The sequence below is a fragment of the Cyprinodon tularosa genome, unplaced genomic scaffold (assembly GCF_016077235.1).
Source record: "Cyprinodon tularosa strain WSP-4 unplaced genomic scaffold, ASM1607723v1 ctg24, whole genome shotgun sequence".
Classification (NCBI taxonomy): Eukaryota; Metazoa; Chordata; class Actinopteri; order Cyprinodontiformes; family Cyprinodontidae; genus Cyprinodon; species Cyprinodon tularosa.
Genome location: NW_024038896.1, coordinates 1132546 through 1147270, shown reverse-complemented (window position 1 = coordinate 1147270; position 14725 = coordinate 1132546). Strand labels below are relative to the sequence as shown.

The window sequence follows — 14725 nt, the reverse complement described above, 5'->3', positions numbered from 1 at the left end:
ATCTTACCTATCTAATGTGGAGTTTTCATGTGATCGCAGCTTATCGATCACAGGTTGAATTCCCAGCATAAGAAATTCATATCGAAGGTGGATTCGAAATTCCAAACTAGTCTGCTCAGAAAAAAAAAATGAAAAAAGTGTGTTAAATATGACCAGTTGCTGAAATGAAAATGTTTTGGTCTTAAAGAAAAAATATGCAGTAATTTAACAACATACCTCTCCAGCTCCTTGACTCAGTACAGCGTTAATAAAGGACATGATGGCTGTTTTCAAGCTGACTTCATCTCTGTATCTCCCAGTGCTGCGATCCAGCTCATTTATTAGCGACTAAGGAACAGAAATACCATAAACAGCATTTAATACATTCAAGAAACATTGCTTTGCTGAAGTACAGATGAGCAAAAGCCCACCTGGAAGCGCGTTCTCTCGCAGGCGAAGCGTTGGTAGTGAAGCATGGCCTCCAGGATCTTTTTGTGTCCACCAGGAACCAGGCACACTGCGCCCATTATTTCAAGCACTGCCACCTTAGTCTTAATGTTTTCTGTGGCCAGGCTCTGAGCGATGATATTAATGCTCTCTGTGTGCGCGAGGACGTGGGCGCGGCCTTGTGAGTTGTTCATCAGAGCCTTAATGCAGCCGATCAGCGACGTATGGATCTGTGATTCTGTGGTGTCATAGTCCATGCTCTTCAGGAAGTTGAGGATGCATGTCAGGCCATCCAGATCGATGAAACGTGTCACAAACCTGGAAAAAAAAAACAGTTTCCCAAGGCATTAGCTGTAGCTGAAAAGAGAGGAGCTCAGTGAATTAACTTCCACACTGTAGTTAAAAACCAATCAGACTTAGAGAGGATGAGAGGAGATAGAATCATAGGTGACATTAGAAATAAAAACCAAGAAGGAGGCTGGATGGCAAAGATAAAAAGCAACTCTCCTCACCTCATAGGCTGTGTCCTCAGAGCTGTCTTCAGGCTCTCTACAGTTTTATTTCTTTCTTCCTCATCTTCCTTCTCCAGCGCGAGAAGTGTCTTTCTCTGACAAAACATAAAGACCATCAAGACCAGTTCCTGCTCAAATAAATAATCATCCAACGTCCATAATCATTCAATCATTATTTCTACTATAAAGCACATTTAGTGGCACTCCTGTTAAATATGTTATCCTTATCTGTAGGTTACTTCTATTGCCTTATTACACATCCAGCTGTGTTAAACCTTTTTAATTATTAATCGACTACAGGTATCAGAAAATATAGGCCAGCAGTTATTTTCCGGCATCCATTTTTTCACTTGAAGGGCATGTTCTCCTGCCTTTTTTATTTTGAAGAGGGCTTGAGAGAAACAGGAAGTCATGTGACAAATGTTGAAAAAAAAAGGAAATAAAGTAAAATTATATCTGGGGCCATTAAGTGATTAAAATAAATGCATTTAATTCAAATGTGGTGTGAGCTTACTTATTTAAGTTTAGTTTTTAATTTGTTTTTCCACACATCTCCACCAGGGATGTGAAAAAGCACAAAGGGCACTGTAATTTAAATTTCCAATTACCTTTAGAAATCATATGATAAAATCAGGGGCACATTTATTTACATCCCAATAAAAAGAAAATGTAGTTTAACATTTTTACTTACAGCTGCCATTAAATTGAGCTGATCAATATAATATTCTGGCCAACTAGTTGCACTTTTATTTTCTTCTTGTTCCTAAAAAAAAGAAGCAGAGAAACAAATCATTAGAGAAATACAAAACCCTTCTTTAATTGATTTAATATTCCCGCAATAATATCATGTGGGGATAAAAAGAGCACAAATTTGAAGTAAAAGATCAGATTTTTGAGACATGACTTTAAAATGTAGAAGAGAGACACAGAAAATGGCACATTTTCATCTGGTTTGTGTCACACCTTTAATCTAATAAACATCAAAGACAGACTTCAAAGCAGAAGTGGAGCTTCTTCCTCTTTCCTTCTCATTCCCCATCAGTTTTTAGATCAATAAGCCATAACTGTCACCAGCAAAAGCACCATGGAGTGTGTGCTAAGGGAGCAGACAGAAGTAGCTAAAAATAAAGAACTTCTAAGTAGGACGACACAGATATTCAACCCATTTTATCTTCCAGCACTTCAGTAGGTGCCAAAAAGGCAGAACGGCTGCTTGAGAAAATCTCGAGATTAACAAATGATTATTAAAATCCAGGATTAGGGACATGGCCTGACTTATAGTGAGATTAATTTCGTCATGGGCATGTTTGCTTCACAACTGCACAAAAACAAAATTTTTCATGCAGACTCCAAACCCTTTGAGTAGGCAGCTTCTTTCTCCTAAACTTGGCTTGTACATAAAAGGCCTTCTGACTCCCAGTTTAACTCTTGCTCCATTAGGCACAAGCGAACTGTGACAGTCAGAAACTAATTGAGCGTCGGATATTAAAGCGGGCCGTGGACTGTGCAGCGACACTAAGAACTGATCCTGCTGGGTCCAGCCATGATCCAGTGCCAGCTTCACCAGGTGGGAGCTGGATAAAAGTCCAGTCTATTAGAGGAGAGACCAACGAAGTGGAGCCTCTTTCCTTTTTCCCTGTTTATCTTCTATCTCAGATGTCAGCAGCCTGTTTTATAAAACCACGTTCTTCAGGGTGAGGTGGGGAGCGCTTGTAGAGGGGGGTTTATTTTCTCCACATTCAGGAAAATAAAGATCAAAGATACTTTGGGAAACAGAAGTGAGTTTCTGTTTTTAGTAGGACAGCCTACTTGAAAGAAGTTACAGTTCAGCCTTCTTTGGAGCTGGATGAAACGTGAAACCCAGTCTTCTCTAGAAACCGAAATCTTCCTCTTGGCAGAGGATGTAGCCTTGAGGGAAGATTGATTCTTGACAGAATGATTTCATCGGTTCAGGTGTCTGGCCAAAGCAAACGGCTCTGACAGAATTATCTTCTCTCTGTCCAGATGGGCTTCTAAAGCAAAAAAAAAAAAAAAACAGACGACCACTACAGATGGGCTTTTAGTGGATCCCGATAGTGACACCACCTTCCTCCTTATCGTTGATGCAGACCCCACCCACTGCTCTCATAAAAAAGCTGCACCTGTGGAAGTGAACCTTCCTGTTTGGCTTGGACAACCGAGAACTTCCTTTGACTTCTTCCCTTCTCCAACACACCCTTCCCCTCTGAGCTCTGATGGTTCGGTTTGTATCCGTCTGGGTCAGAGCCAGTGCTTGCTGCAGACTCAGCAATGCTCAAGCAGTTCTGTCTTTGCTCCCTACCCGCTTTTGCAGGTCGATGCTCACACTAAGACTTTAATCCATCCAAGTCCTCCCCCACTTTACCAGATAATCAACTACTCAGGAACACTGAAGTCTAGTTTTTATAAGTGTTAAACTTTTTACCTTTATTCTATATTAAAATTACAAACTTATCATTTAATTTGGACTTTAAGTGATCAACCAGCACAAAATAGTTGCATTGTTGTGAAGTAAAACAAAATCATCCTAAAATCAAGGTTTGTGCTTTTTTCCAGGGCCCTTTACTCCAATTCTCCCTAATGAAACTCATTGCAACAGTCTTCAGAAGTCATCTAATTATTACATAAGAGTCAATTATATGTCATTTAACCCCAACCTTTATCCTGCATGCTGAAAATTATTCTACATGGAATAGTTGGTCTCAAATATGCTGTTTAGCACCCCCATACATCTCATACTCACTGTGAGACATGGTGGTGGCAGCATCATGTTAAGAGGATGATTTGATCCTATGCTATCCCAATATAACACTTTACTAGATAGGATTTAGGAGAAAGAATCAAAGTTTGTGATTCCTACCATGTTCTACTTATCAATTTCCTGTCCTGATGAAGTAGATGGGAGATTATGGACAGAGAAAATAAGATGTGAGCTGATGTCTTAAGGCCTCTATCATTTTGTCTTCATGAAGTGCCACAAAGTTACCTTAAAGATTTTCTACTTGAAAACAGGTGCAATTATTTAATGTCAATTAAGTCAAATTAGCTTGGTCCAAAGACAATAACAAGGATTTAAGGCTGGTTTTTGCTCAGAAACCAGGTCGTCTGCATGTGTGTCACAGTGAATGCAAATGTGCCCCCGCACCTTCAGCAGACAGTAGGCATCTGATTGGTCAAATCTACATCCGCTCTACACTATGTGTAGTTCCTGTTTGGTACCTTACCGGCTTGTTTTGATTGTATGACCACCACTGTGGAAAACGACTCGTGAAGATGGTCAGCTAGAAGAGCGAGGTGCGCAAGAACGCTGGGACCCTTATTCCCCATGGATCCTCGCTCGTTTAAGACCTCATGTCCCTCCTTTGTTGCACAAACTTGCCTCCATTTCCTCACCGCCTCGGCCGTATCTAGACCCACAGCTAGTTTAGGGTTGTCTCTCTTGCGTTATGGCGTGGAATAACAGCGTAGACCATGCTTCAATATCGAGCATAAATCAAAAATATCTGCGACAAGCTCATTGCAACACACTGCTGCAGGAGTATAACCAGCCCTCAAGAAAACCTGACTGAGGACTTTGAGTGCACACACTGATGCACACAATATCCACCCTTCAGATTCATTCATGTTGTCTCTTCTCTAGATGCAGGAAACGATATTTGCATCTGTGTGCCCCATCGGCATACTCGTCGGGACAGGATATCCTACATGCTCAGACCTCGGGCTGCATAAATGTGAGGGCACATTCTGAGGGAGCGTCACTTCCAGTCATCTATACTCTAACATGCATCTGTGCTTTCCTGTATGGTGAGGGTAAAATTCACATACGGGGGAAAAGAAGAACCGCCCTGGCGCCTTTTATCAGGAAGAAAGAGCTTAATGAAACATTACACGGTTACAGAGCAGACAGGAATGTTATGGCTACATGAAGACTTAACAGGACAGGTGTCACTTCTGACAACGGAGCATCAAGGTTAACAGCTTTGGATCAGGTTACTAGATAAAAAAACTAAATAAAAAAACTTCTTACAATGCAACTACATGATCTAACAGCAAAAAGAAACAATTTAGGCCAATTAAGGGACTTATTCAAAGACACAGTAAACCAACCCTGAAAGTTATTAGCAAAATATTAGACTACAGCTGATAAATCTAGGAGTATATATTTTTTTTAGAGATCTAGCTTTCAATATGAAATAAACAGATAAATATTTGTGCATACACTACACGTGTTAGATAAATGCTAACAGTTAACAACAGCAGATGGTACAGGTGAATTCCCCTATCGTTGTTTAGCCATTTATCTAATACGTCATTTATTGGATTCAGAAGTGTTGGAGAAGGGATGCATCTAAAGTTTGCAGGATAGTAGCTCTCCATGACTGGACCTGGGCACCTATGTTCTTAATCTACCATTGAATTTGTATTTAAAAAAGGGCAGCATTACCAACAAGTACAAAATCAATCCAGACTGGGATATACCCACATATTCTAATTTACGCTGATACTGAGCTTTAAACGACTGAATATTTAGTACAGGGGATACGAGAGATTGGTGATTATTCTGCTTACTCTTATATGACAAGAATGACAAGCTGTAATTGGGGACTTTTGAAAATCTTTTCCACTGTTTATTCCATGAGATTATCAGTAGATGCTGTTTTCATTTTTAATTATTACTGTTTGGCAGTTTAGTTAAAATGCTGGATTAAATACTAAATTATGTGTGACTGATACTATCATCAACGTTAATCTAAACTGAAATAGATTTGTTTGTGTTGCTCTGTTCAAATTATTCACAAAGCTGTTTGCATCAAAACTCTTTGTTTTAAATGCTACACAATGCAATGATTTCAACCTAATCTAACCCAGATATTTAGGTGAAATAAGGAGGAAGACAATCTGAAATTATTAATTTTAGTTTGATTAATTAATATCTGTGTTTACAGCATTGCTGCATCACAGTTTGAAGGCATGAATGCGAGTTAGTGTGGTTTAAATCATCAAAACATTTTTCTGGAGTTTTTTTTCCTTAAGAAGATATCATGAAGAGCATTAAATGTTCTGACATGCAAAGAATGGAGTTTGTTAGCATCGTTATGAAATATAGAGTAGCTTTATTAAGGATTGCAAAGTCTGCATGTGCTAAATTAAAAACAGTATCAGACATCTTTTCAGAATATTATTTAAATATTCAAAAGCATGATAGTTAAAATAAACAAACCTTCACAAATAATTGAAAAAAAACTGGAGATTAAAACCAGAAACTGGCCTCACTTCATATAGAAGCCAGGAAGCACAGAGAGTCAGAATGCAAGCGTAGCAAAAGAAAGTCACACACTCTAAACAGTTCTTTACATGTATCATGTAAAACTTGACAGTTCAGGAAGGGTAGGGAATAAAGTCTGGAAATATAAAGATTTTAAAACTTATTTGCTCGCTCTATATCTGGACATTCCCACTCGGAGAAAAAACCCAGTGAAAGCTATCATATGCTGATCTCTTTACCTTCTTCTTGCTGCAGTAGATTTGCCATTTCTTCTCTGCTGGTAGGGCGAACATGGCTTCCCTGTGTTTTTCTGTAAGGTCAAGCTCATCCTGCAAAGTAAGAAAAATGTCTTTAAAATCACTCATGCACAGCAGCACACAGATACTAATGATCTGCTGTTGATTACTGAGCTGCATTGTGCAAACAATAGAATGATCCAAATAAATCAAATTTGTTTTCCTGCAAAATGGAAACCCTTGCCAAGAAAGGCTCAGACTAAGCTCATTTGAGCCGTAGATCAGTTTGCGTTGCCTAGTGTCTGTCCCCATAAATTTAGTCTGATTGCGAAGTAAATCGGATCTATTCCAGGCTTCAGACATGCGAATAAGGGGGTAAAAAGATAAGGCGTGGTTCATGTGTTCGGCATGTGGAAACAAACATCTGGAAACAACATGTGTCGCAATCTATGACGTTCACAGGGCACGTTAAAAAGGGTGCTGATGGGAAGTGTTCGGACCGAATACCAGAGCCCGTTCGGAAAACTGGGATGTATCAGTGAGTTATCTGCAAAACTTTCTGAGGTTTACCATGTGAATTTCAGCTGGAGATTTTTGCTCCTAATTAGCTCCATGTGAGGGAGGTGATAAAAGGCTGCAGAACATTTTTAGCCAATACAGCACAAAGAGAAAAGATGTAAAAGAGCATAAAAAAACATGTTTTAATGAAAACAGAGATAAATTAGTTATGAAAAATACAGTTAACATTTCTACATCAAAATATACAAGACCTACAAAAAATACAAGGCCTACAAATCAATGACCTACAAATCAATGACTGCCATAATAACCTTTCCTAGGCATGAGTGGCCTTTATTTAGAAAGTAGTCTTACAGGAAAACTAGCAGCAAAGGTATCGGTCCATTCTCTTGGACCAAAGCGGCACTTGCCATTTCATTTAAATTTACTTTCCATTACCAAAACACAGACATATTTGGCTTCAGCGCTTGCTTGTTTTCATAGCCTTGAGTGCTCTCTAGTCAAGAGTTCATCGTCACACGACATAACTTTTTTCTGAAAAGTTGCTTTCTTCTAGCTTACATGGATGGATCTTTGCTGCTCTCTGTTCTCATTGTTGTGGTGGCAACTACCATTTTAAGCTAATTTCCACCACCAAAAGAGCTGGAGTGAAAAAGTCAGAAAGTTATTCTTGGGAAAAAATGGAAAATGTAAAAAAAATATGAATTAAAAAATAGAATGCCTTGGAATTAGGAAACTGTTTTGAAAATTTAGATTTTATTGCAAATGCAATTAATTGTTCATTCCAATTACATAGTCTCAGAGCAAGGCTTAGAATACTATAGATTTAATAGATTTGTATAATTTTAAGTAAGGTATATACTAATGTAGAAGAATAGCAGCTTAATATATGTGTTATATTGAAATAACATTATACTTAAACATTTTTTTTTTTTAAATCAAACCAATTTGAGAACCTGGGAAAATATCTCATTAAGAAACAATGAAAGAAGCCACAGTATTTTTTAGCTCTCTCTTGTTAATGCCTTTTCCCATAGGATACGATTTAACATATGGCAAGGCTGGAGCAAACAGAAACATTTGAAACCATGAAACTTTGATTCCTTTTGCACAATCATCGAGATTATTAGAGGAATCAAGTCTCGTCATTGAGATCACCATGAAAGAAAGTGGATTTTTGTTTGTTTTTTATAAAGCCATATGATCTAGATCAATATCCTACTCAATACACAGTGAGGCATGCTGACAGGTTAATGATACTGTTTAATTACTGGCCCAGTGCAAAGCTCACTCTCTTGGCTGTTTATTGTCTTGGCGGTCAGGAAAGTCACCTAGATCACATCACTTCCCCTCAACGCTTACAAAGAAGGAAAGAAATATATGACTGCTTTCCCCCTTCCTGAACAAGCCCTCGTATTCAGTGTGTCTATCTAGTTATTCAGGTATTTATCTAATAATTTATATGTTGTGCATATTTTAATAAATCACTTTTACACAGTGGTTCTCAAACCTTGTTCTCAAATACGCCTGACCTCCTCAGCAGTTATCGAGTGCTTTAGAAGCCTGTTAATCATTCAGTCATTTAAGTCGTGTGTAGAAGCATGTTGACACCTAGAGCATGCAGTGCAGCGGTACATTAGGACTAGGAACCAATGCTCTAATAGATTTTCAAAGGTACTAGAAGACAAGCAGGCCCAGTGCATCATGGATCCTCTACCGTACTTGACATTTTGCAACAGGTTTCATAAATCCAATCCACATAGAGCTATTATCGTCGATAAGCTAGGGCTGAAACATTTAATTTGATTAATTAGGATTAATCGATCATTGAAATAATCGTCAACCAGTTTAGTAATCAATCATTAACTTGAGTTTAGAGACTTATAAACATGTCTTCAGCTGAAATGGCAAGGCACTCTTTTTTTATTTAAGATGAAAAACTATTTCAGCCCATTAATATGCTCTTTCCAGAAGTCTTCCAAGGGCACAGTTTTAATTTTGTTTTAAATTTTGTCTAAAATCTTCTTCAAGGAGCCCCTTGCCATGCGATTATTAAAATAGTCCTTAGTTCCAGCCCTACAATAAGCTCAGCTTCTACCTCATCTGATGAAGGCACATGAAATCAACCTGTTTGCGTTTGTAATGGTGGATTACGAAAAGCTTTCTTTTGCTAATCGCTCCCAAACAACTAATTTGTGTACCATGTAGTGAATGAAAGGGAGACTTTGTGACTCCAGCATGCCAGTCTTTGCCACATCAAGCGCTAAAGTTTTTTATCCCTTTTCTCAATGTTCTGCTGAGTGTCAGCAGTGCCAAGTTAAAGCACCCAGTGGCAGAGTGTGAGAGAAATGGACCATGTAATGTCCATGCATTAGAGGAAAAGAAGGTCATGGATTACTAATTTTTAAGTTCTTAAAACCTTGAATCATTTCAGGTATATTTATTTCAGAAGGGATGTTAAAACTACAGATAATCTGTTAAACATGGGATTTCTTCTTTAATAAACGTACTTAATTAAAAGTTGTAGTTTTTCTAAAATGTTCATCACCCAGTTTACCTGCAGTAATAAAATCATAGTTTATTTTGAGGCACTTTAATGTATTTATACAAAGTAAAGATCATTCCATCTCTATATAATTAGTTAGTTCTGGGCACTAACTACATGCATGACTGTTATCATGTTCAATGGCTGAGTTTAACCAGTAGTAAAAGGAGATATGTCAACAAATGTTCTCCTTATTGTAACCTTTTTCCTCCCTTCCTATTAGAGTGAACACAAAAAGGCCAGCGAGTGGTTGAGAAAAAGAGGATGTGGCTGTTTTTCTTGTGGCAAACAGAGCAACAGAAAGCCTCCTTGTCTTCACATTAAACTTAGTTAATTATGTCTTCATATAGAACGACTGACAAAAACAAGCAATTAGCAGATGGAGCGGGCTTTGACCTAAAGAGCCCCTGAATGAGGCCTATTGATGTGCAAAGAGACTAGTGTGGCAGACGTGAGAGTGGAAAAGGGGCCCGAAGAGAGAGCGACACTGGACAAATTAGAAGTGACAATAAGAAAGAAAGAAAAGCATGTCGGCCTGGTTACTCACAAGACATTGCAACTGTACACAAGGAGAACCGTCTTAAAAACACTTTGAAAACAAAAGAGCTTACTAATATTAAAGCTGAAGCTGCAAATACAATTTTTTTTGTTTTGGCTCATTAGATTATTAAATTTTATTATATAAAAAGTGTTTCATGGTACTTGCAATATAAGGTCCAAGTAGGACCTTATATTGCATCCAGCAAGTTTAAGAGCAATAAAACACATAAGTGATATCTTACCACCAACTCAGAGAACATGTTATCCAGCTCATCATATCCGGGCATGGGCAGAGCTGGCTCCATGCTCTGCAGGGCAAAGTCCTCTCTCAGTTTGTAGGTGATCTCAGGGTGATCGTTGCTGTTGAAACAGCAGAAGACGAAGGAGAGGCCACCACGGCTGCTGCCGCCCCCACGCTTTCGGGGAGCCATGGCCGTCGGGCCTCTAGCGCTGATCAGGTAGGGAGGATGGGAGGCTCCCTCTGGGCCTCGTTACGGCCTCCTCCACCTCACAGTTCAGCCTCCGTCAGAGCACACTATGGACACACAGAGAGGACAGAGTAAGGTTTCAACCCAGAAAGCCAACTCAAGTAAGCATATGCAAACACAGATTTGTACAAAAGGTATTGTTTTACATCAACTATAATACAAAAAAGGCTAAAGGCATTTCAGAGAGGAGTCTTCAAAACCAGAACAAGATGGCAGATTTTTGGTTACCCAATTTCTGCTGAGCACAACCGCATTCACCTTTTTACAATGATTTACTATACGTCAGTGTCAGCATCCAGACTGTATGGATCATTAACTGTTGGTTGAATTCCTAAATTTAATCTACTCAGGCCACGTCCTCTGCTAGAATTAGAAAAAATGTAGGAAAGAACACTTGGAGACAGGAGCACAGCTATATTTAGCTGTTCTAAATGAGAAACTGCAAAACTTTTCCTAAGACAACCCCATTTTTAAGGACAAATATATGTAACGGTCTAATCTTTATATTTAAACTCTATTATTTACAAGCAATACATTTTTTTAAATAATCCTGACTTTTGAGCAGAGATCTTTAGATCTTAAATCAACTGTTTTCTCTTTTTCAAAGTTTGGTAAAGGCTCAGTAATTTTATGGCATCTGGACCAACCATAGATCGCTTTACTAAAAGAGGAGAATTCAAATAAATTTCTGCCTTGGGCGAAAAAAGTCGAATACTCAAATCATCTAAAGCATAGTTAATTACCTTAGAAATGCTTGGTAGTGCTTGGTCCTAAAAACTACATTTCCAATACCTTGTCATTTTAGAACATTTAAAAATCAGTTAAAACAACCTGAATTTAAAGCTGTCCAGAGACCAGACATTTTTTTTTCTGATTCCTGAAAAAGTAAACAACCGATGATGTGTCAAATTAAGGAAGAACCGTAGTACAATAAAACAATAAACATCATTGTTAAACTGTCACACAAACTGAATATTATTGGACTTGGGTTTAGAAAATGTAGGAACGAAAGGCTCAGAAAATCAAACCTTTCTCTATATTCTGTTTCCTTTTTCACATATGTAAATATCTACTTTCCATACATACTAAAACAAAAATGTGCGGGCAGATTTCAGGGCTTTAAATACTGCATAGGAACACTGCCGTCTCCTCATTGCATTGTGTTCTACATTACCCAGACACTCTTGTCATTCTGTCTGGAAGGCTCTGTTTAAGCTCCTGAAATCTCACTAGAAAGGCTCTGCTTGGACAGCTGGGCCATAAAAACTGAGGTTACGTTGGTTACATGCATAAAACTTACTGTACGTCTCGCCGTCTGGAAGCAGCTCCCCAAACACTACAGAAAGTTCATTAAAACTAGCAGAACAGAAACTACTGTTCTCATGCACCCAACATTTTCTCAGCCTTCTGCCATTTCTCTTGTTACCGAGCGTATAATTTAAGCTAACAGTGCTGTTTAAACAACGTTGTGTCAAATAAGGCCTTGAGAAATAAAGGCTGTTTGTTTGAAATTGTATCCCAGCAGTTGCCTATGACCTACAGGGGAGTTGATTTCTTCATGATTACAGATTAAAGTAGAGATAAATCAGCAGATTTTACATATGGGTCATAAGTCAGACATATGGGGTCTTTTAAGGTTTTATCTGAAATGATGCTTATTATTTATTTCTCTATTAGCCCCAACCTAAAATGTCCCACTCAATTCTAATTGTTCTGACACATTTTAAAATGTTAAAGTAATCCCTGTTGTTGAGTCAAATCTAGGCTGACTCTCTGTTTTGCTCATGAAGCCAACAAAACATTCAGTGGGTTTTGCTCTCACCAGGGGTAAGAAATGGAGGTCTGTGGCATCTGCTCATTTAGTCTAGTTAAAGGGAAGGTTTTGACAAGCGCACTAAAATACAGTCTTTATTATACTTTCTAAGAATATGACATCAACAGTGTGAATGAATTACAAAGCGTCTTAGACAAATAATGGATTTTTTTTTTCAAACCTAATGCCCATGGCTGGTTATCAGTATCAAGGCGTTTCAAGAGTTCAACCAGTTGATGATTCAGGTCTTCAATGGCCTTTTCATGAGATGCCAGAGAAAGAACCAGAGTTACCAGAGATAATATATCTGTATTGAGTACATAGAAAGTAAAATGATAAAAAGTACACCCATCCCCCACATCTTGCTGTGCACTGCTGCTTCGCTGGCTAAAAGACAAATACCCTACAGATATTGGAATTCAATATCCAGTCAAAAAAAGTTGACATGTTTTAAAAACAAGGAAGCTTCAACATTTTTTTTTTTTTCCATTTTAAGTCAAAAAGTCCAGTTGGATTATAAGTGACACATCTTGTATTCACCTAGTGAGATAAAGCTTACTTTATATAGTAATCAGCTTCCTATACTTGTGTCACTCAATGAACATCAGTAAGCTTCTTGCTTCCTGTTTGGACCTGTTAACTTCCTGTTTGGATTAACTGAGTGTGCAACTGAGTGTGCAGCTGTTCAGAGGATCTCCATCTGAAGTTAAGTTATTTTCTCTGTGATATCTCTGTATCTAAGTAACTCTAACTGACTACTTTAAAACATAGCACCTTCTGCTGCACTTTTCTACTGAGCACTTGTCAGTTTCACACGGTTTTATTTCTGATAGCAAGAAGTAGCTAGCCTAGGCTAGCGCTAGCTTAGCATTGCTATGGCTTCTCTCTCTCCCTCCCTTGACTCTTTTCCAACTCTTCCTTCTTCCTCTCCTCTCTCCTGCTCTCTGTGTCAGATGTTCAGTTATTCCTCTGCCTCCTTTAGTGATAATGGGATGTGTAATAAGTGTAGTATTTTTGTAGCTTTGGAGGCGAGGGTGTCAGAGTTAGAATCCAGGCTTCAGGCTGTTGAAGTAGGCCCCCCACGTAGCTGTCCTCCAAAAGTGCCTGAGCAGCCAGGCGATTGGGTAACTGTACGCAGAAAGCGTAGTCGTGGATCTCTGCCCACTGGTCACCACCAACCCGTTCACGTTTCTAACCGGTTTTCCCCACTCAGTGACACACCCACTGAGAAGCCCACTATGGTGATTGGCAGCTCCATAGTCAGAAACGTGGCATTAGAGACACCAGGGACCATAGTCAAATGTTTGCCGGGGGCCAGAACGGGCGACATCAAATCCTACCTGAAACTACTGGCTAAGGATAAGGTTAAATAAAGTAAGATTATTATTCACGCTGGTGGCAATGACACCCGGTTACGCCGATCGGAGGTCACTAAAATTAGTGTTGCTTCGGTGTGTAAGTTTGCCAAAAAAATGTCGGACTCCGTAATTTTCTCTGGTCCCCTCCCTGATCTGACCAGTGATGACATGTTTAGCCGCATGTCGTCATTCAATCGCTGGTTGTCTAGGTGGTGCCCTGAAAACAACGTGGGCTACATTAATAATTGGCAATCCTTTTGGGGAAAGCCTGGTCTGATTCGGAGAGACGGCATCCATCCCACTTTGGATGGTGCAGCTCTTCTTTCTAGGAATCTGGCCACATTTATTAGTCCTCCAAAACCCTGACCACCCAGGGTGCAGACCAGGAAGCAGAGTTGTAGTTTAACACACATCTCTGCAGCTTCTCTACTGTTACCCACTCTTTACTCCATCCAGACAGTGTCTTGCCCACGACCAAAATCTAATAAATTAGCAAAGATTCCCAAAGGAGTAAATCATGATAATCTAATTAAAATCAAAATAACTCCAATTGGGGAAAAAGTTAAAACAATTAAATGCGGTCTGTTTAACATAAGATCGCTTTCCTCTAAAAGTCTACTAGTTAATGACTTGATTTGTGATAATCACATTGACTTGTTTTGCCTTACAGAAACCTGGCTGCAGCAAGAGGATTATGTGAGCATAAATGAGGCAACTCCTTCAAGCTATTTAAATTTTCACATCCCCAGAAGTTCTGGGCGAGGAGGAGGAGTAGCAACAATCTTCCAGTCTGACTTACTGATTACTCCCAAAACAATTAATTCCTACAACTCTTTTGAACATTTAACCCTTAATTTCCCTGATCCAAATTTCAAGGCAAGAAAACCTCTTCTTTTTGTAACTTTGTATCGTCCACCAGGTCCTTACTCTGAATTTTTAGATGAGTTTTCAGAGTTCCTTTCTGATTTGGTATTAAATACTGACAGGGTCATCATAGTGGGAGA

The 14725-nt window shown here is 38.9% G+C and overlaps 1 protein-coding gene across 6 annotated transcripts in view; it reads right to left on the bottom strand.

Annotated features, from left to right (window-relative positions):
• The window catches only part of LOC119785060 (disheveled-associated activator of morphogenesis 1-like), a 76188-nt gene that overhangs the window by 18817 nt on the left and 42646 nt on the right, over nt 1-14725 (bottom strand). For 5 of the 6 annotated variants that reach the window (XM_038287450.1, XM_038287453.1, XM_038287448.1 and 2 more), the window contains 7 exons: nt 10305-10597; nt 6462-6551; nt 1630-1701; nt 939-1033; nt 411-744; nt 217-327; nt 8-111 (listed from right to left, as the gene is read on the bottom strand). In XM_038287450.1, coding sequence (XP_038143378.1) covers nt 8-111; nt 217-327; nt 411-744; nt 939-1033; nt 1630-1701; nt 6462-6551; nt 10305-10493 — 995 coding nt within the window. In that variant the 5' untranslated portion in view covers nt 10494-10597. Of the gene's footprint in view, nt 1-7; nt 112-216; nt 328-410; nt 745-938; nt 1034-1629; nt 1702-6461; nt 6552-10304; nt 10598-14725 lie in introns of those variants that run through there. The other variant, XM_038287452.1, reaches the window with a different exon arrangement.